The sequence below is a fragment of the Dermochelys coriacea genome, chromosome 9 (genome assembly GCF_009764565.3).
Source record: "Dermochelys coriacea isolate rDerCor1 chromosome 9, rDerCor1.pri.v4, whole genome shotgun sequence".
Classification (NCBI taxonomy): Eukaryota; Metazoa; Chordata; order Testudines; family Dermochelyidae; genus Dermochelys; species Dermochelys coriacea.
In genome coordinates, this window is record NC_050076.1 from 25,944,285 (window position 1) to 25,970,650 (window position 26,366).

General features: G+C 36.5%; 1 protein-coding gene across 3 annotated transcripts in view; it reads left to right on the top strand.

The window, feature by feature from the left end:
* The window catches only part of DHX36 (DEAH-box helicase 36), a 41,471-nt gene extending 22,523 nt beyond the window's left edge, over positions 1–18,948 (top strand). For all 3 annotated transcript variants that reach the window (XM_038416678.2, XM_043491943.1, XM_043491942.1), the window contains 14 exons: positions 1,167–1,254; positions 4,425–4,480; positions 5,127–5,191; positions 6,506–6,649; positions 7,444–7,561; positions 8,439–8,537; positions 9,922–10,095; positions 10,310–10,396; positions 11,266–11,349; positions 11,465–11,564; positions 11,652–11,742; positions 13,290–13,410; positions 14,838–14,990; positions 17,977–18,948. In XM_038416678.2, the coding sequence (XP_038272606.1) occupies positions 1,167–1,254; positions 4,425–4,480; positions 5,127–5,191; positions 6,506–6,649; positions 7,444–7,561; positions 8,439–8,537; positions 9,922–10,095; positions 10,310–10,396; positions 11,266–11,349; positions 11,465–11,564; positions 11,652–11,742; positions 13,290–13,410; positions 14,838–14,990; positions 17,977–18,162 (1,566 nt within the window). In that variant the 3' untranslated portion in view covers positions 18,163–18,948. The remainder of the gene's footprint in view (positions 1–1,166; positions 1,255–4,424; positions 4,481–5,126; positions 5,192–6,505; positions 6,650–7,443; positions 7,562–8,438; positions 8,538–9,921; positions 10,096–10,309; positions 10,397–11,265; positions 11,350–11,464; positions 11,565–11,651; positions 11,743–13,289; positions 13,411–14,837; positions 14,991–17,976) is intronic.
* Positions 18,949–26,366: the final 7,418 nt, after the last annotated feature.

Below are 26,366 nucleotides of genomic sequence, written 5' to 3' on the forward strand. Positions count from 1 at the left end.
TAAATAGAGTTTAAATTATTTCAGCTGAGTAAATGCAGTGAAGTCTGTGAATTATTATAATTTAATGGTGTCATATTAGTTCAGATGTTTAGTAAACACACAACTAGGAGGCTCTTGTCCTGGCTTGTTTTAAGTCTGTTAACTTGTAAACTATAAACTTGGTATTAATATTTAATACAGCTTTTATATTTTTTTTGTTAGCCCTTGAATTGCATTACCCCATTACACCTCTGTATGTGCCTAATTACACATCTAACACAATCAGTTATGTTTTGTTTGCTTAAAAATTAATGGACTTGAATTCTTACTATTGCTTACTTCTGCAGCATCGTGTTTTTGCTGGTGCTAGAAGCAGGATACCAGACTAGATTGCCATTGGGTCTGATCCAGTATGGTAGTTCTTGTTTTCTCTTTAAGTTAAGCTTATTTAGAATTCAAGTTTCATTCTACTGGTTTTTATTTGAGAAAGTATGTCACGGAATATGCAGGCATACATTAGTGATTAAAATCCCTAATGAAATTCTGAGAAAAAGATATATTTCAGTTACTTGTATACATTGTCAAAAAGGTTCCACTTGACAGTATAATAGATTTCAAGCACTGCAATATGAGTTAATTATAGGAATAAATAAGTGGACCATGGAATAATTCTGCCTTCTTTGGACAAGCAACGCATCCGTTACCTTATTTTAAAGGAATAGTCGGGTATCAAAAAAACTATATTTATAAATATCAGATTTCCTATGTTACAAATAACTTGTTAGATAATTAAAATCTGAGAAAAATAACTTTTTGCTGTTTGTGCTGCTTACTTTGCATTCTTTTGTTTGGAAAATTAAAATAGACTTGTTCATAGTTCTCTTATTTAGATGCACTGTCAGTTTCTCAAACTAGTGCACAGCTACAATATTGTTGATTGCAAACACTATTGAACCTTTTAAAATCAAATTTCCATTCAAATCTTTTTAAAATCCAGATAAAATGTATGCAGTCATTCCTGTTTTTAAAAACAAAACAAAAAACAAAAACAAAAAACATAAAATTTTGTGGAATATTTGATTCAGTAGTGCCTCAAGTTAAATGTCATTTATCCAAGATATTTACACGAATGTACAAATGTTTGAGTATTTAGTATGTAATTTTAATCTTTTTCCATTCATATATAGGATGGTGCAATACTGGTGTTTCTCCCAGGCTGGGACAATATTAGTACTTTACATGACCTCTTGATGTCACAAGTCATGTTTAAGTCAGGTAAAAAAATAATTATAAGGATAGCATTTTGTTCTTTCTTCAGCAACTTTTCTGGTTCATCAGCTTCCTCCATAGAATGTCAGGCTTGGAAGGGACCTCAGGAGGTCATCTAGTCCAACCCCCTGCTCAAAGCAGGACCAATCCCCAATTTTTGCCCCAGACCCCTAAATGGCTCCCTCAAGGATTGAACTCACAACCCTGGGTTTAGCAGGCCAATGCACAAACCACTGAGCTATCTTTGTTGGCGTCCCTCTATTCTTTTCGTAGCTCCCTCCTCTCTGTGCTCATTATATATACGATATCTTTGCACTTATGTATTGTCTTTCATCCAAAGATCTTGCCGTTGACATTTATTCCCATGGTTGGGTTTCCATCTCCACGCTGATGACTCTCGAAGCCATATCTCTCTCCTTCTGTCCATTCTCATATACAGAACTCTCCTGGATGGTCCATCTCTATCCAAATATGAACTTTCCTTTTTTCCTTCCTCTTTGCTGTTGACAACTCCTTTAAAGCTTATTTCTTCTATGAAGCTTTGTTATAATTCTGTCCCCAGTGATGCCTTTATTCCCTCCATCCATTGAACTGTTTGCCCTGTGCTTTAGATACCAATGGTTTGGGGAAGTGTTGCTTCTTCAAATCGCAATTGTTAAAGGGAACTAACAGTATGTTTATATTGCAGTTAAAAACCCATGGCTGGCTTGTGTCAGCTGATTCAAGCTAAGGGGCTGTTTAATTGCAGAACAGATGTTCAGACTGGAGCCTGGGCTCTGGGACCTTCCCATCTCACAGGGTCCAAGCTCTAAGACCCTGTGAGATGAGTGTTCCAGAGCCCAGACTCCAGCCCAAGCCGGAACGTCTATACCACAGTTAAACAGCCCCTTAGCCCAAGTCAGCCAGCATGGGCCAGCCATGGTTTTTTAATTGCAGTGTAGTCGTAGCCTAAGTATTGAAGCGGACTGGTATATTAATAGGCTTGGAAGGATTAGATTTTTATCTATAAACATTGATTTCACAGTACACCCACAAACCAACCAAAAAATATTTTCATTGATGACCAGTGAAATTTACACACGGGCAAAGTCGGAAAAATGCTGCTTGAGGACTTAGAGTTTGAGTTAAGAATATTTAATTTGTATATTTTGATGTGATGTTGACAATTTGATTTTTAATAGTTATAAAGCTTTAACTTTTTTAATCTCATTGTCTACTCTCATTAAATTGTTTGACACCCCCCTCAATAATTCCTGCATCTATGAAAAATTTTAATTTCTAGAAATTGAAAATATGCTTTAAAACAAACATTGATATTATCCATTGAATTTATTTAAAAAAAATTAAAATTGAATTTAGCCAAGCCTATATATAAAGCATTCACTTCTGGACTTGTAAGTTAAAGCTGGTTTTCATCACATAGCATAGTAGCATTGTATAAAAACACAAACATGGAGTATATCTGCTCCTGCTGCTTATTCCTACCTCAAGTGATGATACCAAAGATGGTAATTTCCACAGCAACAAATTGTTGCCACATTTGATACTAGGTATAGATAAAACAGTAAAGATAGGTGATCTCTTAAACACCACTCTTGGTATATTGCAAATGCTTTCAATCAAGTACCTGCAGAATTGATACTAAATGATTTTTTGGTTTTTGCATATTTAGAAGCTCTCAAGTTGTGCTAACTAGTCCCAAATACAATACAGCAAGTTCTGTTCCACAGATCTACCAGTTTCCTTTTTTTTCAAAATCTTAAAATTACCCTAAAGATACAGATGTTGCAGCACAGATATGCTTAGAGGGCCACAATAAATGGCTGCTATGATTTTTAGAATTAAACCAAGGACAATGGTTTAAAATATTTTCCTGTGGCTGACTGCCGCCTTTCTCTTCTTTTTGCTGATGACTTTGCTGTTGACTAACTAGAAGGCCATTGGCTCATATTTTCAATGCTGACAGTCAGATTGTTGCTAAGCTCTTCATCTGTCATTAACCAGCCAGTACTGCATTGCCAGCAGAAGCCATCTATGTTCTCAGTAGTATTGCTTATATGTTAATGTGGAACCTGAACAAAGCATCTGATAGAATACAGATTGAAGATGCAACTGATCACAAATTCAGCTCATTAGAAATGTGTGTTAACCTTTAAAAACTCCATGGAAACTGGTAATTTAAATGTATCAGTTAAATTAAACTGCATTATTTCATATAACTTTTTTAATCCCAAAATCAATGACCGAACACAAAAGTACAATTTTGTCACAATTGCAAAAGCTTGCAGAACTTAAGAAAGACTTTAAAATGAAAGTGTTACATCTGTATCTCAACAGAATACTCTGTATGTTTGTTTCTATTTAAGTTTCACCGTATTGGGTGAGAACACAGTTTTTGCCCTTGATCCTTTGTTCAAGGTTAACACTTGAGCAGAATTTTTAAGGCTGCTGCCCTTAACGTAGTGCATATAGAACAGGCTTAATCCTCCTGTTTTGGAGTGTTTTGAATTAGATGTCCTGCTTATTAGTGAACCTTCACTAATTTTAGAAATGGAACATATTTCAGAATCACAGAGTCCATTCAAAATAACTGAGTGGTCATTTGAATCAATGTGTTGTTTCTTGAATTGATGGTATATGAATCTGACTTGTGCTAGATCCAAAATGGAAAACTGTTCATAGAGAGAAATGAATTCTTTATCAGGAGAAACTGGGTGATTGCCATGAAGCTATGCTTGTCAAAAACCTCAACATAATTATAGCTAAGCATTATTTTAATATGCTGTTGTTTGGCACAGGAATGTGTGGTTTTTTTTTTTTTACTTTAATTGTAGATGCTCATATCCTGAACAACCTAACAAAGATATGACCTGTTCAGACTGGGACATAATTCTGTATTTAGTAAGTTTTTTCATCCCCTTTCTCCAATGAAAATTTAGAGTGATGCAGTTTAGCTGGATATGGTGTGGTCAAAAGAAGCGTTAACTTAGATATAATGATGTACTACCAAAGTACTGGAAAGTACATTTATGCCTGTTTGAAGAAAGGTGACTAGGAATGAGAAACAGTAGATTTACAGCTCCTCCTTTTTTATCCTTTGTGTCCAAATGATTTAGTTTTGCAGTACAGCATTGAATTTTCCATGACATACCATTGTTTACTGTTTTAACTTTCAGATAGGTTCATTATTATACCTCTGCATTCACTGATGCCTACTGTTAATCAGACACAGGTATGTTTCATTACTTACAATATTCTTAACTTTTATTGTGTTAAACTATAGTAAACATTGGTAAATTATAATAAATGTCTTGTTTTAAGCGAAATCTTCTAAACACATAGATTTTGAGGATAAAAATGTTTTGCTATAGCGTTTTTGTGTTTTTGTTTTGTTTTTCCCCCCCAAATATAGCCTATGCGTAATTTGAAATAAAGCTAAGTGAATGTTAAATTTCTCTTTGGCTTGTCGGAAATAGTCCATTTGTATTTTTATAGTGCTTATCTATCCAGATGACACTGCTGCAGGTACCTTTGAACATGGTGTTGATTATGGCATTGTTTAGCGCACACATGTATGTGTATAAAATACTCTTATTAAAGAAGATTTTCATCACCATAATATACTTATGTTTAACTATATTTAGGGAATACACGTGAATTATTGAAGTTCTCAGAGTAGCATCCCTATAAATATTTATGATGGGGATACTTTCACAAACAATTTCCAAGTCAGTTAACTGCATGGAAGCAGTTGCTGGAAAACATATAGGAGGGAAAGTGTAACTGTTCAGACCTGCAAAACACTCAAAATGACTTTGTGCTTTGTTTGGTTTTGATAAATAGTCTGTTTTACTTCTGTTAATTATGTATCTTTTCAGGTTTTTAAAAAGACCCCTCGTGGAGTACGGAAAATTGTAATCGCTACCAACATAGCAGAGACTAGGTAAAACATATTTTTGTTTCTACGTAGGTAGTCACATTTTAATCAAATAACACAATTCTTGCAAAATAAATGCTAAATCATAACATTAAAGCAAAAATGTAAATCTGTTAAATATTTCTGATAACATGCGTTTGGTTATTCATAAATTGGTGGTACAGTGAATTAGGAATTTTTCTTTATAAATATGCTAGACTAGATTGATTAAATCTTCAAACCATTTTATTGGAAGCTGATTGCTCTGTGGAATGGTCGTAAAGTGACTCAGTGAACAGATCTGTAGTATTATTAATCTGAGCTACTTACTACTCCTGACAAGCTTTTTACCCCTTTATTTAAATCCTGTTACCACTGCAGAGCCTGGTTGGCTCTTTTTTGCACTGCTCATCAACATGACTGTTGACTACATTCCACTGTAGAATATTGATAGTTCATGCTTAAGAAAATATGCAACTTGACTGTAAGATCCCATGTTGAGTTTGCAGAGCTGACAGTTAAACCACCTTTTCACTTGTAAACTGAGAAAATATAGAAGTTAAGACAATAAACGTGAGCTTCCATAATGCCATCATTAGATGCTTGAAGCTTTTTAAGTATTGGTCAAACTTTTCATATAAATTAAGCTAATGTACATTAGCCCCCTTTTTTTTTTACCATGCTTACATTTTCTTAAGTTCTGTCCATTGCCTTCTATAGTTATTTAAAACTAGAGCACCCTTCTGTAAATCTTCCATACTGTCTTATAACATGTAATGTAAACTATGCCAGATAGCTTCAGCTATGAGTCCTGCTGAAGCATGGAGATCGTCTGCAGGGGCTCATGTAAGTGTCCGATTTCAGTTCACGGCAAAGCTTTAGAAATTCTTTTAGCATATGGCATGGCTTTGGAGAATTAATCTTACTGTTTTTGGTATATGAAATGTGTTTTTAAAAACGCACACAAATCTTCCACTTATTTGCCCCTTTTAGAATGATTCTTTGGTAATGTGGCATCTACTAGTACTGATAATAATATTTGGTATCACTCACATTAAACTTGCTGGTGTGCTTCAGCAGAGCAGGAGCTGTTTAGCCCTACTTCAGAAATAGGTGAAATTAATGTTTTTAAAATATGTGCAGGATTGTCCCTCTATTCTCTTGGTGTGCAGCAAATAAGTTTCATTTGTTGTATTTGCAGAGCTCTTAAAATGACATCAATGAAGTTTGTAAATATAATTCATCAATTAGTACACCAAGTACATAAAGTATATCCTGCACTCTGTAGACTAACTTTTCTATGCATACTGTAAAGATAAGAAAAACACTTATATTTGACAGCATTACCATCGATGATGTGGTGTACGTCATAGATGGAGGAAAAATAAAAGAAACTCACTTTGATACACAGAACAACATTAGCACAATGGCAGCAGAGTGGGTTAGTAAAGCTAATGCCAAACAAAGGAAAGGTCGAGCAGGAAGGTAAGAGAAATGACTATCGATATTAGAAAATTTCTGTGGCAATAAACTCTAAAATGGAAACAAATGTGATCACATTAGACATTACAATTTTCAACTTTCAATCAATTACAGTAGTGTACCTTAAGATACTTTCAAGTGCTTTCTATTCTGTTTTTCACTTTCCATTATAAAGCATAAGCCAGTGTGACTGTCTCATTCTTTTCCTGTGGAATGACTTTGGCATAGTTCTGGGTATGAGTTCTCATTTAACTTGATTGGCTTTTGAATATTTCTAATAGTAGTACTGAATTTTTTAAACTCCATGGTGTTAGTAGTCTTATGTTACCTCTTCATCTTCAAACCTTGGGAGAATGAAGTATATTGAAGCAAAAATTTGTCTGTAAACTTAAAAACTGCCTTACTAGTCAAACACTGCATGGATCTAGCTCATAGACCTTGTCTGTGCTCTCCCTCCAACCATTTCACTGCTCCTTCATTAAATATTGCCACCATTGGTTTTTTGTTCTCTAGTGCTCCTGCTGTGTGAAACATTCCTCCTGTATCTTTCTGCCTTATTGGCTCTTCATTGTATTTCAAAACTCTGAAATTTCTTTTTTCACCCCATTTGAATACACCTTTTAACTTGTATACCTTTATTTTAATGCCATGAAGTGTTCTGAGATATACTATGAATTTTGGAAATTTTTGATTTTGGGAGAATATACTATTAATTTTTGAGTGTTTGTGAGAAGCTGTCAATGTAGTTGTAAGTAATGTTGAAAGACAAAATATTTCTTACATATTTTGAATATTAGAGTCCAGCCGGGTCACTGTTATCATCTATACAATGGTCTACGTGCCAGCCTACTGGATGATTATCAATTACCAGAAATCCTAAGGACACCTTTGGAAGAACTTTGTTTACAAATCAAGGTAATTATCTGATTAGGGTTGGTTGTTCTAATATATTAGAAACTTTGCATGCTGATAAGAGAGTGAAGGGTTTGGCTTTAGGTACTATGCTCAAAAACTTACTCTGAGCCTGAGATTGTTCCTAAGCATAACTTGATATAACAGATTACAACTGTTTCAACAGACTATTTGACAGACCATACTTTTAAGTAATTTGTAATAGTTTCCTAAATACCTGGTTTAATATTAAATAAAAGACAAACTCTATTAAAATAAATCTGAATTATGCTGTTTCTCTGAATTCATATTCCCACAAGCCGGAGAATTTTTTTTCTTCCTGTTCACTAGCAGGTCATAAGACATGGCACCTCAGAGATGGGTGTCGCATAACTTACTAAAAACAATTAAAGCTGACTGAGTTCATTGGCTTGCCGTTTTGTGTCATTACTTTTATTGAGTTTGTTTCTTTAGTAGTTTTGACATGGCAATTTTCAGGGAAATTGGCTGAACTATTTGCTATAACTCTCACATCCTTAAATATAAAGTCATGGAGATAATTTAAACAAAAACGATGAAGTTCATGACTTGTAACCATTGTTGACACAAGTGCTGGATGTGTACCTCAGATGAAGAGTGGAGCCCTAAACAAAACTTGTGACTGCACTAATATCTTTTCATTTTTTTCAGAATTTAACTGATTGTAGGAAAATAAAGGAATACTTGATAAATCTGAGTATTAACCTAGTGAAATTCAAACTTAAAAGTTCTGATGTATTAGTAACTTTGCAAATTAGGGAGTAGCAGCTCAGAGGTCTGCAAATGTATACTGAATTAATGGTAACACGTAATGCGCACTCAGAATCATGTCTGTCAGAACTTGCATCTCTTTTTATTTCAGATTCTAAGGCTTGGTGGAATTGCTTATTTTCTGAGTAGGCTAATGGATCCACCATCTCGTGAAGCTGTGATGTTGTCCATAAATCATCTAATGGAACTGGTAAACTAATATTTAAACATATCCTAGAGCACGTTTATGGTTCACTGTGTTGACCTATCGAACTACAGAAATCACTCTAAGATCAGTACTGAGTAATGTTGCTGAGTTACCTTATTATAAGATATTCAGACCTGGCTGATTATGCATTTTGGTTATTGGAGCCACTCAGCTTCTAGTGGCTCTATATGCATCCAGGCTGTATTTTACTGCCCTGGAGGCACTACACTTTCTCTCGTGCCTTAAGAGGTATGCAGTGACTGGTACTAACCAGTGACCTGCCTTCCAGGGTCCTTTGTGACTGAGGTACAAAGCGGAAATAATTCTAATTTTATTTTAAATATTGAAAATGTTTACTGTGCCAGATTAAAGTCACTGTTCAGGAACTTGACTTTCTAAATTATTCACATTTATGCAACCTTTTCTTGAGGTTTCCCAGCGAAGCTTTAATTCCCCTGTCTCTGCTGCTCGAAAACTGTGCCATCTGCTTTTGACTGTCTACCTAAGACATCCCAAAATAGCCAGATCGATGAAGTGTTTTGAGATTTTTTTCATGGAAAATAAAAGTAATTGGGAGGAAGAATCTAATTGTGAACAGCCACTTGAATGGCAATAGGATCACAGGCATAAGTGGGGACTGAGGCCAATAAACAAAGTAAGATAGGAAAGTCACTTTGAAGTGTCAATCAGTTGTCAAATGTAGCTTTGGTTTTCAGATGATGGGGTTTAGTGACACACTTGTGCTGATGATTTTTCAGTTGGTACTTTTTGTTACCTACGCATATCAATTGAAGCAGCCTGTTTAGTTGCAGTGCAGCATTTGGAAGGATCCACAACCTTATTCACAAGTTGGACGGATTGTGAACAAGTTTAAGCAAAAGGAAAAACTCGGTGGCATAGCTGGTAGCAGCATGGGAAGAGAACATTAGTAGCAAAGGGAAGGAGCAAACAGAGCCCCGAACAGAAAGGGGAAAAGATGTAGGAATGGTAACAAATGGAGTAAAAAAAACCAGGAGAGCACTGAGAAAAGAGCACTTTATAGTGTCTTCAAATCTATTGTTGTCTCTTTCCCCCCCCCCCCCCCCCAAATCTAGGGTAGTGCCTTCAACATACTCAAGAAGTACTTTGTCCAATAAACTTTTACGAACACCAATAAGCTTTTTAAAGCCTAAATAAAAGGATGATTGTTGTTAAAGTAGCCTTCTTGAAGACATTCTAGCGCTCCATGTTTTGTATTGCATAATACATAAATTAAACGCAAAAAAATTCAAGTTTGATTGCTTCTTCAGCTGTCATGTTTCCCCCTTCTCCAGTAGGCACACTGCCTGTTTTCAAAAAATTCTTCTCCTACTCCCAAATTCAAGAAGTATGTTTCTTTTTCTAACAGAATGCTTTGGATAGACAAGAAGAACTGACTCCATTAGGTGTCCACTTGGCACGATTGCCAGTTGAGCCACATATTGGAAAAATGATCCTTTTTGGAGCTTTATTCTGTTGCTTAGATCCAGTACTCACAATTGCAGCCAGCCTCAGCTTCAAGGACCCCTTTGTGATTCCACTGGTAAAGTATCTAAAAAGAGAATTGCAAATATAACGAACAAATTCTTTACCTTTTTAAAACTTGGCAGGATATTAGTAAGAGGCAGCATAAATACTTTAGCTTAAAAACGTCAATCTAAAATTATCCTTACAATAAAAAAATAATAAAATTGGGAAAAAATAGCTTGCCAGAATCATGGATGTGTGGTATGTTCTAATTTATTTTTTCTTTAAAGGGCAAAGAGAAAGTAGCAGATGCAAGAAGAAAAGAATTATCAAAGAATACTAAAAGTGACCATCTAACTGTTGTGAATGCTTTTGCGGTAAGTCTGTTTTAATTAAATGTTCGGTTGGCACAGCCTTTGAAGTTGTGCTTTCAGTTTAACTGAAGAACTCTTGAAACAAAATACTTGATTCAAAATCAAATCTCATCCCCATCACAAAGCATTTGTGTATAGCCTCTTCACACAACACAAAACCGTGTTTGCCCTGCTAGTGTTTCAGAACCTTGTTTCTGAGATAGTAGTAGTAATACCCTTGCCAACAGGGAATTGGGTTAACTTCATAGATATATTGCAGATGTCTAAATATCTATTAAATATAAAATTCTTTGTATTGAATATATGGATATCAAACCTTTTCTTTTTAGTTTTAGTCACTTCCACTCATCCTCCCTTAAAAATCAAAGAAGTCCATAATTTTTCTGTCAGACTTTACAGGGAGCCAGGACTGACTGCACCAGTCTTGGGGAGATTCTTTCTTTAGCTTTTCCCATGTTTCAATGAGAACTAAGGAAATACTTGGCCTAAAAGTCCTGCTGCACTGTTAGCTCCAGGCTACTGCTATTGTCATCAAGAACTGTTGTTAGGAGTGAATGGAGTTATAACAGCAAAGATTAGCTCTCAAACCCAATTTTTAACAAATCAGTATCCAAAGCACAACTAGACTGATTAAACAAAAAATGAATCAAAATGTCATTTTACTTTTTCTATATACTATTACCTTCACCTGGCGATTTATTTGCATTACATGATTTCATTTCATTGCATGAAAATCAAACATAAAAGGGTGCACTTCTGATCCCTTGGGGAAAAGTATAGCTATACTTTTTGCCCTTTTCTGTTTTTTACATATAGATGTTAGTAAAAATGTGATCTTTTGAACTGTAGTTGAAAGTATTTTGTATTTTCAGGGCTGGGAAGAGGTCCGGCGACGTGGTTTCAGAAGTGAAAAGGATTATTGCTGGGAATATTTTCTCTCTTCAAATACACTTCAGGTAGTCATTTTAGTAGTGTGGTGTGACAGGAAATGTTTACTTGTGGGGAAAAAAATGTTTGACAAAGCATCGTTCTCCAAGAAGAGTTATGTTGTACCCTGATATTGTACCCTAGATGCTGCTTAACATGAAAGGACAGTTTGCTGAACATCTCCTTGCGGCTGGGTTTGTGAATAGTAAAAACCCCCGAGATCCCAAATCTAATAGCAACTCAGGTAAACAGTGGAAAAAGACAGAGAATATTTTTGATAGTCTAATTCATGGTTTGTAGAATGCATTATTTACTTTGTTGTCTTCTACAGATAATGAGAAGTTACTCAAAGCAGTCATCTGTGCTGGTTTATATCCAAAAGTTGCAAAGATCCGTAAAAGCTTTAGCAAAAAGAGAAAAATGTAAGGCTTTAATCTCATTTTTGCATTCAAATTCTTTGCTGCATAGGTAGTTTTTAGGTGTTAACCAGTAACTTTGAAGTACTTAGATGCAATCTTCTGTATAACTAATCATAGATGTGGATTAATTTATGTGAGCTATGCAGTTAATTAAATCAGCAATACTTACAGTTGGACACCTGCAAATACATCCTTAAAATGATGACCTGACAATGTTGCATAAACGTGTAATATCACAAATATGGAAACAGCATGACCGTCAAAGAATCACACTATCAGTTTTTCTCTACAATTACACTTGAGACATTACATCCTCTCCCTTCCTCTTCAGTGGCCGGAAGAAAAGAGATCCTAGCAGCACTAGTCCACTTGCTTACCACTTCCTACGATCTACATTTTTCTCATATTAATAGCATGAGTAGTGCACCTTTGATCAACATTCCACTTTGATGAAGACCCAGTTCTTGTTGACACTCAGCCTGAACTGAACCTAGTCTGCTTGATCAGGTGCTGGAGATCATTAGTGACTGAATCCCCAACCTTACCATTTTTCAAAGTCAAAACTAAAGATAAACCAATCCTAAGAGTGTTTTCTGTAGCTTCCTCATTCAACTCAGTAAGATGGGGCAATACTGCATTTCTGCCACCAGGTTAAGTGAGGTCAGTGTAAATGAGCAGCACTGGCCCAATTGCAGGATTCTACTGCTGCCTGAAACAATTGTTTTGTTCTACAGACCACTTTACAAGAGGTTCTCCTATTGACTGCCTCTCTTTCCAACACCCCAGTGCCCACTTTGTAAAACACTCCCTTCTGTGGGCCAGTAGCAAGCAAGGCTTTATGAACCACATTTGGAAAATCACTGCCCTGAAGTAAGTGTACTCAATTCTGGAACTCTACGATGATGAGTTCCAGAAAGAAGAAAATAACTATGCAATGTGCATCTTGCAGTTGGTTTCTCCTCCTCTTGTTGCCTTGGGGACTCAGAAAGGGGATTTGATTTAGTGAGGATTCCTATAGATTATCCATGCAGTTCTCTTTTAGTTGATTACTGGGCTAATTATTGCTGTAAATAATATTTTGTTCTATTTTCCTACACTCTCTGAATCCCAGGTACCTGTTAGAGAGAGAGCTCACATATGCAGGTGATTTGCAGGTGTTCTCCAAGAATTTTTTGGCAATTTGCATTGTATGCCAACCTTTCTAAGTAAACTCATAAGTGCTCCCTTTTGAGAAAGGGTGAAAATGTCATGAATGTTTCCCTGGTTGAAAGAAATAGAGGTTAGATATAAATGCCTAAAAACTGGGTGCGATAACTGGCTTCACTAACAAACGACAGCTTAACCTCTAATATGCATTCTTAACCAGGTACAGCTTTATGGGAAGAGGTAAAAACTGTTTTTGAATGTCACTTATTTTCAGAAATTTAGAACAATGCAGTGCAGAATTTGATGAAAATGCTATCAGTTTTTGGATAAAATATTGATGTACCTTTTCAGAATCTGTGAATATCTATTTACCTGTAACTGGTGAAAAATCTTTTTTTATAAAGGGTGAAAGTTTGCACCAAGACAGATGGAACAGTTAACATTCATCCTAAATCTGTTAACGTCGAAGAGACGGAATTCCATTATAACTGGCTTGTCTATCACTTAAAGATGAGAACTAGCAGTGTAAGTGAACACTCTTACTACTTTCTGAATCTGTATGGTAATATATTTTTGAAACTAAATAAATAAACTTTTTAAAACATAAAGCGGCATTTTGCGTTTGGTATAACTTAATATTTGACATAATAAAGTGGACAGGTAACTTCTGTTAAAATCAAGCCAATATTGCATTTTATAAATATATATAATTAGCTCATTAATTGCACCTACTTAGTATCTTGACTACGAAAAAGTTGTCTTAAAAATAGTATCTTATGTCTTCAAGAAGAAGTGGGTTGCTATCTGGCATGATGCCAACTGTTAAATCTTTTTATATTGAAACACTAAGTATCTTAAATATTTTAATTTGCACTCCAGACAGCTTTATTAGCTGCAATTACCACCTGTCATGAACTTGCACAAGGTAAACACCCTGAATCTTCAGGAAGCTTGGTAGCTAATGTGAATCCATAGGTGGTGGTTGGCATGGCTGCTGCAAACCTCACTCTGCTGACCATCTCTGCCCTTAATACTTTCCTCTGTGCCCATCTGTCTCCTCTCAATCCCTCCAAAACTCAGCTGCTGAGATGCCTTTTCCTGCTGGTGTGACAAATCAGCTGCTGCTCTCTTTAGCTTCTCTCCAATTTCTAACTTTCCAACCCCTACTTTACCTTTTCCCACATCTCCTTCTGCACTCCTTCATGTTTCCTTTACTCTGACCATATTTCTGGTTTTGACAGCCCCCTTGGCTCTCTTTTCCACATTAGAATTTGTGCCTCTGGTCCCATTCTTCTGGAACAGTCTTAAACTTAATGTTTGCTTATTGAGTATTGAGGGAAATTTCGAATGGCCTACCTTTGCCATGTAGAATTCTGCGTATAATATGCCCGCTTTTTTTGTTTGTTTTTTTGTTTGTTTTTTTGTACTCTTTTGAACTTACATGCCTGCAGATTGTCAGTTCCCTGGGGTAGAGACCTGGGTTCAGCACACTGCATCTATAATGTTGTGCATTGTGTACTGATACCTTTTGGATAAGTCTAATGGTAAAACAACTGCTTCTAACAAGATTGTTCCTTCACTTGATACCATTAAGTGCATCTGGAAAGGAAAGGGTTTTTTTGCTCTAACTGGGACTCCCATGCAACTACCTTAACTAAGAGGATAAGTAATATGTTTGACTTCACCAAAACTTTGTGCTAAGGGAAATTGTCAGCATTCATGAACACGTTCAGTCTTCACATTAATCAAAAAAATTATGATTATATAATAGCAGTGTTAGAACTGAGTGATTTGCTGCAGGATTGAAATTGTTGATTTATTGATTCAGAAATGACTTTAAACAAATCATCTTAGGTAATTGTTTTTATTTTTTTATTATGTAACATAGTAATGTCATTTTGGATGTATTATTATGCTTTCTAGTGTTACTGAATACTTTTGACTTGTTACAGATTTACCTGTATGATTGTACAGAGGTCTCTCCATACTGTCTTTTGTTCTTCGGCGGAGATATTTCCATCCAGAAGGATAAAGATCAGGATACCATTGCAGTGGATGAATGGATTGTCTTTGAGTCTCCAGCTAGGATAGGAAATCTAGTTAAGGTGATAGTCCATTTGCCTTTGTTTTATGCAGCTTTTCATAGTAATATCAAAAATAATAACTTGCTTAGACGGAAGGGCCCTTCAAAAAACAGATCACAGTATACCTATTTACAAAAGAGTATATGTAGTTTCAGGTTTTTAAGCTTCCATCTAACTAGTCCTTTTCAATTTGACTTCCTGTTTTAAAAAAACAAGGCTTTGTGTTAATTCTTTAAATGCATATTTACACAGGAGGTTCTTAGAACCATAAAGAATTGTCTTGTTCTAGTGGTTCTCGATAGTGACTATCCTGTCCACCAACTGAAAGATATTACCTTACCCACCTTGTCTGTCTGTCTGTGTCTCTCTCTCTCTCTCTCTCTCTCTCTCAAAATCATGTGCGACTCAGAGTAAGATGCATGTGATGGCAATCAAAATGATATGATTACTTTTTTTGCAGTGTTGTTGTAGCCGTGTTAGTCCCAGGATATGAGAGACAAGGTAGGTGAGAATATCTTTTATTGGACCAACTTCTGTTGGTGGAAGAGGCAGAGATGAAAGCTTGTGTCTGCCTCTTCCACCAACGGAAGTTGATTCAATAAAAGATATTCTCACCTACCTTGTGTTTCTTGTGATTTTTAAATGTCATAACTATGACCTGCAGGGCTGATGAATGAATGAAAAGCTGAGAATCCTAGTTTCAACATAGAGCAGCTATGTTTCTGGTAGAATCTGGCCGGGATCAATTCTCTGCTCTACACTATTTAATTTCATCAGTGGTCAGGAGGGGGGTGCGGACATAAAATCATTACCAATAGAGCTTGTAGATGACATAAATAAAGATTGGGGGAGTAGTAACTAATGAAGAGGATAGGTCATTGATACAGAGAGATTGGGATTACCTTGATAAGATGAACTCAAGTAATGTGTTTCAGTATAGCGAAATGTGATGTCATACATCTAGGAACAAAGAATGGTAGGCCATACTTAAGAGACGGGGGACTCTATCCTGGGAATCAGTGACTCTGAAAAAGACTTGGGAGTCATGTTGGATAATGAGCTGAATGTGAGCTCCAACTGCAATGCTGTGGCTAGAAGGACTAATGAGATCCCAGGATACATAAACGGGGATCTCAAGTAAGAGTAAAAATATTATATTGCCCTCTATATTTGACACTCATGCAACTGCTAGTGAAATACTGTGTCCACTTCTTCTTGACTTGTGGACCCTACAATATTGAGAATTTGGAGAGGGTTCAGAGAAGAGCCACAAGAATGACTAAAGGAGTTTAAAAAGCCTTATTGTGAGACTCAATCTATTTAGCTTATGGAAAAAAAAGGTTAAATGGTGATTTGGTAAGTCTATAAATACCTACATGGGGAACAGAAATTTATAAGAGCACTCTTCAGTCTAGCAGGCAATGATATAACATGATCCAGTGGCCGGAAAGTGAAGGATAGACAAATCAGCCTAGAATTCAGGTGCAGTTTTTTAACAGTGAGAGTAATTAACCACTGTAACAATTTAACAAGGGTTGTGATGGATTCTCCATCACTGGAAACTTCAAAATCAAGATTGGATATCTTTCTAAAAGAAAAGCTCTAATTCAAACAGGAATTAACTCAGGGAAGTCTTATGATCTGTGTTATGAAGGAGGTCAAACTATATGATCAAAATGATCACGTCTGGCTTTAAAATCTATTAATCTGGTTTCCGATGGTAAAAGATATTAATTTCTAACCCTAGTGGTTAAAAATATGGGCCTTTTAAAATTATTTCTGGTCCCTTAGCTAACAGTGAATTTTGGCATTGATCCTCTGCTGGAAAAAATAAGGTCTGGTCCTTGAACCATCTCTTAATACCATTTCCAAGTATTTTAAAAATTTGAAGTAGTTGTGAGTGCCAAGAGTGCAGAAGTATGAAAAGAGAAAATATTTTGCACTTTAATAACTTAAATGGACAAATCAGTTTTTATGTAGAAAAATACTGACCTAGTTTCTAGCATTTTTTTGTCAGACTTGCAAAACAGCATTAACTCGAAATCTAATTTTGGTTTTTTAAATTTATCATGTCTTCCCTTGAGTTTTCCTGTCACTTTAGTTTTTCCAATCACTTTTTCCTGTGTTTTTTTTTTTTTTTTTTTTAAGTTTCTCACCCTTGGTCAGGGTGGGGGAACCCCACGCAAATAGGGTGAAGTTGTCTAAAGAGGAGAAGTCTGAAACTAATTAGATACAAAATGCCGTCAAATGCACAACGTAAAGTGAGTGGTGGTGAATTTTTTTTACTCAGTAGTTCAGTCCTAATGTTGGAGATTACTTGTAACTATAGAAAAAGAAAAATCACAATTTATTAAGTTGATTGAATTCTTAACCTTAAAATAGTGGCAATTAATGGAAATGCTGGCCTTTTAATGGCCAGTAGAACAAGATATTCAGAGATCCACATATATTTATACTTCTCTAAAGAGGACAGCTCAGAAACATCACACCGGAGTCCATTATTAAGAACAAACCTGCTAATTACTTAAAATTGTTCTATGCAGTTTTGTTGTAGCCATGTTGGTCCCAGGATATTAGGGAGAGAGAGAAGGTGGGTACGGGAATATTTTTTCATTGGACCAGCTTCTGTTGATGAAAGAGAGGCAACCTTTTGAGCTTACACAGAGCTGTTCTTTAGGTCAATTTTTCTTCCTGAAGAGGAATCTGCACAGGAGCTCTGCGTAAGCTCAAAAGCTTGTGTCTCTGTCACCTACAGAAGTTGATCCAGTAAAAGATATTACCTCACCCACCTTGTCTCTTTGCTTACTTTAAAAGCAGATTTTGATCTTTTAAGTGACAATGTTGAAATTAGTTGGATGTTATGGCTGTCATGAGGGGTATGATGGCTATTTATAGCAGGATGAAAGATGCTTGTACAACTGAGGGTCCACATGACTTGCATAGTAGTGTTAAACTATAATTTTCTAGATTGTATCTATTTTTATTCCAACAAACTTTCTTATTACAGGATTTAAGAAGAGAACTGGATGACCTTCTACAAGAAAAAATTGAAAACCCACACCCTGTGGACTGGAATGACACTAAATCCAGGGACACTGCAGTGCTGACAGCCATTATAGACCTAATCACAACACAGGAGAATGAAAGTCCCAGAAACTATGCCCCTCGATTTCAGAGTGAACGTTACAGTTGACACTATTATGTTGGTGTTTGAGAAGATGACACTTTCACTAATTTCTTTTTATTTTATAGCTTTTTGTCTAGCTAGATGAAAGACTTTTTAGGGCAACTCAGTAATTCCACTCATATTGAAGAACAGTTAATTTCAGTAGTTTATAATGGCTGTAGGTGCATGACATCCAGTGTTTAATGTAGCTTTTTAAATATGACAGTGCAATGATGTCGGCATCCATTAGTATATGCGGTTTATTTTGTCCTGTCTATACTTGGCTTCTTTATAACTGTAACTCTTTCAAGGAAAAGGTATGTAAAATTCAAAATATTGTGTTTTATATTGTACTATCTAATTCGTTAGATGTTCCTGCTGTCTATGGAAAATGTCACATTAAGGTTTTTTTGGGGAAAAGTAATCAGGTCTAGTAGTTAAAAGGGGTTCAAACCAAGCAACATCTTTCTTTCAAAATTTTCAACTGAAAGTAACTATGTTCATATTTAAATGTAAACTACATCCAACTTCTAGACAAAGCAGCTGTTAAAGTGTACAGTGGTAAGAATCAAAATAATCTTCAAACTCTTTTGTCCCTCTTTCATCCCAATTATTCCATCACTCTTGCTTTTCCTTTTGTACCCAGTAATCAGTATTGACTGAAATTTCAGAATAAGGCAGTGACTTATGGTAGATAAAAATCATGGCAGGAATACGCTGTGCAGGATTAGTTATTGTCTAAATTTTCTTTTAGAAAATGGAGTAAATGTAAGGCGTACATAATGTTGCATTAAATGTTTTTTGTTAAAGCTACACTTGTTATATTACTAGTTCCGTTTCATGTTTGATTGCAATATGCTATCTGGAATACCTTTTCTGAATCCTCTCTAAATATACATGTACATCTTAAGTGATGACACATTTGCCTTCTTTAGGATTTAGCACATCCTCACATGTTGGATTAGGGAATTCCTAGCCTTACCTTGAAGAAAATTGACCTAAAACAGTGCATCAGTCTTCAGTCTGAGTTTCTTTTTTTTTTTAAAATGCAAATCCTACACAACATATCCTTACCTAGTGGGATGTAAGGATTTGCATTAACTCTAACATGACAGATAAACATAGAAAGCTTTTTGTATGGTTGCCATCATGAAACAAATCTAACTTATTGGAAACCTTACTCTTTCCATTTATACAAATACAAATATACTCTTTTCACTATATACAAAAAGTGCTCATATTAAGCTTCAGGTGTGGTGGGAGGCAAGACTGTCCGCCCTCACTATTCAACCTCACAAATCACCCTGCTGTTGGTTGGAGTACACCCCGAAGGTTGATAAATTGGGTGTGACAGGTTGGGTCATAGAAATGCCCTTGGGACTGCCACTTAATGTGCTGGGACTACCTCTGAGCCCGTTTTCCCTGGCAGCTTGGGACTTCAGTACCTTGCCTGATTGTGCCAGACACGCTAGCCTGCTACAAACACAGACCAGGTCTGAACCATGTCCCCCAGAAGCTGCAGGATTAACTGAAAACAGTTTAAGAAGAACTCCTGTCTCCAACACCCAGATACCTAGTTCCCAATGGGATCCAAACCCCAAATAAATATGTTTTACTCGGTATAAAGCTTGTACAGGTTAAACTCATGAATTTTGTACTCTAGAACACTGATAGAGAGACATGCACAGCTGTTTGCTCCCCCAGGTATTAATTACTTGCTCTGGGTCAATTAATAAGCAAAAAGTGATTTTATTAAGTATAAAAAGTAGGATTTAAGTGGTTCCAAGTAATAACAGACTGAACAAAGTAAATTTACCAAGCAATATAAAATAACACGTGCAAGTCTAAGCCTAATACAGTAAGAAACTAAATGCAGGTAAATCTCGCCCTCAGATGTTCCAATAAGCTTCTTTTACACACTAGGCTTCCTCCTAGTCTGGTCCAACAATCACTCACGCCCCTGTAGTTACTGTCCTTTGTTCCAGTTTCTTTCAGGCATCTCTTTGGGATGGAGAGGCTATCTCTTGAGCCAGCTGAAGACAAAATGGAGGGGTTTCCAGGGGCTTATATAGTCTCTCTCTTGTGGGTGGAAACCCCTCTCTCCCCATGTGTAGAATCATAGCTACAAGATGGAGTTTTGGAGTCACATGGGCAAGTCATTTGTCCGTGTATGACTCAGTTCTCTACAGGCCAACGCCATTGCCCACGTGTGTGTTTGAACGTTTCCAGGAAAGCTCAGTTGTGGATTGGCGTCTTTCAATGTTCATTGTTAGGTAAGTACTCCCAATTACTTGAATAACCCCTTCATGCTATGTTGACCAAATCTGTCTTATGTGCTTCCTACAGCAAACACTTTAAATACAAGCATAGAGCCAACGCTCATAACTTCAGATATAAAAATTATGCATGCATACGAATAGGATGAATACATTCAGTAGAACATAACCTTTTCAAAGATATGTTACATGGCATATGTAGCGTAAAATATATTTTAGTTATGTCATATTTACATTCATAAGCATATATCTATAAAGCATTAAGGGGTGCAATGTCACATTGGGCCTACAGACCAGTAGAAGGAGGGAACTGAAGAGAATGCCCTGTCAGCTTCCCTCCTGTTATATCACTGGTGCTCCACTTCAAGTGCCTCTCTCTGCAGGCTTGTGCTGGTGATCAAAAATTTCAAGGAGAGGTGTGGCAGTTTGAAGTTCTCTACTCAGTGAGCCATTAGAAAAATGCAACACTATGAAAATAAGTTACGGATCCAGATAAAACAGGTATACATGTTCCCAGCCCAGATACTCCTAAAAGTAGGATTTAGTGGGTATTTGGGAAACGCATGTAATACATGGTGGATTCTTCCGGCCACTGGTTTTGTTTCATCCCACATGCACAGTGGCATTTGGTTTCTCGGTCCTTGCGTTAAGAAAAAAAATTCTTTAGTTCCAGGCCAGCTGGAAACTTGTTTGAAAGCTAGTGCATTCACTGCAAAATTTTAAGAACAGCATGGTATTCTTCTGATTGTATTCCTGGACTATACATAGAAGAAGAGCATCCGTCTCCAGCCACATGAATTGTACAATGTGTAAATTCAGTGTTTATGAACAAATGCACAAAATCTGTTTTTTCCCCCATTAACTACTTTGTCTATATTCTACACAAGTTGCATCCATTGTCACGTACTGAATGTGACATTCTGGAAGTACTCCTAGGTTAGTCCACTAGTATAGCGAAGAACATAAGATGAAGCTGTTTCAAAACTCAGGTCTGAGTTTTGTTTTTTTGTTCTGTTTTTTTTTTAAACAAAAGCCCCTGCTTTAAAGACTTACATGTAGCACTAGTTTTATATCTGAATTACTGTTTTCCCGTTCAATTTGATTTACGTTAAAATTGCCTTTTAATTTTACTTGTTTATGTGTACATTTTAATGTATTGTACAGTGAATCAGCTATTCACTGAGAGAGTACACACTAATATATACCACAAACACACTTTAAAATCTTAAACAGCTTGATTAATTTCTGAATCTAACTCTTTTCCATGTTGTTGGGGGCATGAATAAATCTCAGGCATCCCTGCCTATTCTGGGTTGCATTTTGCTAGTGCTAGCGGGAAAACAGAAATTCTGTTTCACAAAAAAATTCAAGGTTTGTTGAAAATTTTTTTTTTTCTCTTGGAACAAAAATGAGAACTTTTTTTTTAATTTTTTTGTGAAAAATCACAGAGACCCCAGTAACTAGGGCACTCACCTAGGATATGAGAGACATAGGTTCAAATCCCTGTTCTGCCTAACTCGGAGGAGGGACTTGAAGCTGAGTGTTTCACATCCCACATGAGTACCCTAATCACTCAGATATGGGCTATTCTGCAGCCTCTCTCTCTGGTTTTCACCAGAATTTTCTCCCTGAACCTGATGATTTTCCCTGATGCAAGTTCTTCCAAAGCTGACACTTTTTTCCACAAAATTTCTGTTTTCACTAATTAGCATTTTTGACATATTTTTTGGTCAAAATTTCCAACCAGCTCTACGCTTTGCATGTCCTCTATATTGTTAAATCCCAAATGGTTTTCCTTGAAGTACTGTTCAGTGGAGGGATTCTTTCAACTGGACCCATTTACATGGTCCACCAGCTACCCAATGGCATGCCTCCTTGTGGCAGACCCTCTGGTTTTATTCTTAACACATCCTAGATATTTCTATCTTTTCTAGAAAAAAGAAAAGGAGTACTTGTGGCACCTTCAAGACTAACAAATCTATTTGAGCATAAGCTTTCGTGAGCTACAGCTCACTTCATCGGATGCATCCGATGAAGTGAGCTGTAGCTCACGAAAGCTTATGCTCAAATAAATTTTAGTCTCTAAGGTGCCACAAGTACTCCTTTTCTTTTTGCGAATACAGACTAACACGGCTGCTACTCTGAAACCTATCTTTTCTAGATCAGTTGCTGAACTTTCTGGTGAATCTCAGCATTTGTTATAAATTCATTCCTTTCATATTTACTATCTTCCTCAAGAAATTAGACATCCGTCCATGCCTTTGGTGTATTTCCAGTTTTCACACCCATATGTTAAAGTAGAAATAAAATTTGAGTTGATTTGTAGTTTTATCTTTAAATTGTAGATTTTTGATGACCAAATCTTGTTAAATCTTGTGAATTCAGCTATGAGCATCTTGTTAAATCTTGTGAATTCAGCTGCCATCTTGCCAAGTTGTGACATTCTTTCCTTCTGGATATCCCCTGCCAAGGTATATGAATTGCTTTCCTTTGCCTTCTAACATACTGTATGAATTGGCAGTTACTGAAATTCTCATTAATTTACTTTTTCATAATTTCATATTTATTTCGCAATACTGGAGAGTTTTTTGGTATTTGCTTGTATGTTGGTTGAGCTGTCACTTAGAGTTATGTTGTCAGCAAAATCGAAATCTTCTAGTGTACTGTTATGTGATGCCTATGTTGTATCTATCCTATTTCTGATAATAAAGTCAACGGTAATACCAAACGAGAGGTGCATTATCGTTTGACACCAGTGTGTATGTTAAACCATTTGCTCAAGTCTGCATTTGCTTTAACTGCAAGCTGCGTCTGGATTTTTTTTTAAAAAGCCTTAATTTATTTTTTATTGGCATACCATAACACTTCAAAATGTTGCAAAGTGAATCACAATGGTGGCTGTAAAATGTTTTCTTAAACTGTATGATGAATGGGTTTTGCCATTTGATGTGCTCTTCAGTGATTATTCCTAAAATGAAAATCTGGTCAGCCCATGACCTTCCAGTCAAAATCTAGCCTGCTCTTCCCTTAGCTATCCCTCAACTGATTTCTTTATCCTATTTAAGATGATATTGCAGAAGACTTTGCTGATCACTCAAAAGGAATGTAATACCTCACCAGTTATTGCAGTCACTTAGGTCACCTTTCTTTGGTATTTTGACTATAAAGCTATTTTTCAATTGTTCTGGAAGCTTTTTCCAGTTTATACTGTGAAAAGTTCAGTGATTTTTATCAGTGGTCTCATCACGAGCTTTCACTTCCTTGGTGACTTCACCTGCAGCTCTTGTCCCAGGTTTTAACTTTTATTGCATCTTCCATTTGTTTGTGATGTGTGATGTTACAGTTTCTGGTACTAGGTGTTAAAATTCTTTGTCAGTCAACAGTTTCTTACAGTGTTCTGTTTAGCACCTCTGAAAAGTGCACTGCCCATCGTTCTTTGTTCTTTTTTTGTTCAGGTCTTTCCTTATTTATCCCTAACCAGGTCCTCCAGCTGGTATAAACTTGCCAGATAGAAACTTATTGGCTGATATACTGTTCTTCTGCCACCTTTTTCAGCAACTGCTTCCGCTTCTTTGGCAATATTATCCGCATACTTCCTTTTTGTCTCTTCTCACACCTCTTTGTCCTTGGTTTTTATACAACTTTTGCTGCTGATTTTTTGAGTTATTTGCTTTGCCGTTTTCCTTTCTTACACATAGTTTCATGTGTCCTCACTTATCCAGACTACAGGTTTGCTTCTCTGGAAACTAACTACTGTTGTGGTGGTATTTATGATAGTGTCAAACAGAAAGGACCATGACATATCAATGTTGACTTCTTATGGTAGATCTAAGAGCTTGTCTCTGCTTACCAGGGGATCGATGCATGGCAATCGATCCACCAGGGGTTGATTTAGCAGGTCTAGTGAAGACTCACTAAATCGACCACCAAATGTTCTCCTGTTGACTCTGGTACTCCATCAGAATGAAAAGCATAAGGTAAGTTGATGGGAGAGTTTCTCCCGTTGACCCAGCATGGTGTAGACATCGCAATAAGTCGACCTAAGGAATTGCATAACTTAAGTCAACTTAGCCCCATAATGTAAACCTGCCCTAAAACTTGTATCACCTGAAATCTGTTCTTCAATTCAGTTTGAAATTGCTGCACTAATGTCTAGTTTGTTTTTCATTTGCTGACAATTTTCTTGGTGCTTTTTGGGTTGGTTTGTTTTTTCACAAGTTTGATCTTCAGTCTTTCCACACGCAAATTGTGGTGCCTTCAGATATATGCTCTGACCTTCTGGAGAGTTGATCTAAATTTCCTTCCAATACCATGGCTAGCCTGATTCCTAGTGACTTCATCGGGGGAATTCCAAGTTACTTAATAGGTATCTTTGTGTGAAAATAGTTTTCCACCAATTATGAGGTCTGATAGCAGGCACAGTTATACCACTTGTAATAAACGAAAGGGGGTGGGGGGGGGAGTAGCTCCCTTTTATGGACACCCAGCCAGCCAGTTAGCTATAAAATCCCTTTTAGTAATTGTTCTCTACTTGCTTTACCTGTAATGGGTTAAAAAGTCCATAGGTAAAAGGAAGGGAGTGGGCACCTGACCAAAAGAGCCAAGAGAAGGGCTAGAACTTTTTAAAATTGAAACAAGACTCCCCTTTTGTCTGTCTGGGTTGTTCTGAAGAGCAGGGACAGGGCTGAAACTATGCTGTAAGAACTTGCACCAGGTATGAAAAATCATCCAATCATACCTAGAAACTACTCATTTGGAACTCCAAATATGTAAGCAGATCAGAAAAGGTCTAGGAAGACGCAATTAGGTTTATCTCTTTTATTTCTATAAGGCTTGTGGACTCCTCTGTGCTAACCGCCAAATGTTTTTGTTTTGCTTGTAACCATTAAGCTGGACCTCTAGAAAACCATTTATTGTATTTGCTCTTTTTAAATCTAGCAATAACCTAAGTTCCAGATGTATTTTTTCTTTTTGTTTTTAATAAAATTTTACCTTTTTTAAGAACAAGATTGGGTTTTATGTGTGTGTCCTAAGAGGTTTGTGCACATGTTGTTGAATTAGCTGGTGGCAACAGCTGATTTCCTTTGTTTTTCTTTCTCAGCTCTTCCCAGGGGGTGGGGCCATGAAGGGGCTTGAGAGTACCCCAGAGGGAGGAATTCCCAAGTGCACCTTCCTGGGTCCCAAAAAGGGGTTTGTTTGTTTTTTTTGCACTTGGGTGGTGGCAGTATCTACCCATCCAAAGTCAGAGAAAAGCTGTAAACTTGCGAGTTTAATACCAGCATGGAATAGCCAGTATTAATTTTTTAGAATCCTTGCGGGCCCCCACCTTCTGCACTCAAAGTGCCAGAGTAAGGAATCAGCCTTGATGCCAGTCTTTAACTTTTCTTATTTTGGGAACCAAGGCCAGTCTTGCCCATTCCTTTTTCTCTGTTATCCCCAACCTTGGCACTGAAGTTCCCCAATACTAAGCAGATGTCATGATTGAGAATATTGTCAGAATTCATAGGCAAATGCAGAATGGATCTCAACGTTGATCTCATCATTGGAGTGTAACGTAGAATTGTCATTGTGTTTGAAACCTAGCTTGGAGCAGTTGGTTCTGAGTCTATAAGCAATTTCTCTACTTTGGAAGTCATTTAGTGCTACTCCCTTTGAGTGATCATTTTGCCTCCCCAAATATATTATGGCTTTATTTTTATTTTTGAATTGCTTTTTCTCAGGTGTTGGCCATTGACATTCTCTTGCTCATAGGATTTTAAGTTATATATGTCTTATTTCTTTCTTCTGCTGCTCGTCTTTTGTTGATAGCCATTGTTCTAATATTCCAGAAACCTACTTCCATAGATTTTTACCTTTACTAATGAACTTCTTAATCTGGGCTTCCTGATGACTTTCACTAAGGCTTGTCATTCCTGCCGAGAAGGACTTCATTATTTTTGCATGCTGTTTGACGGA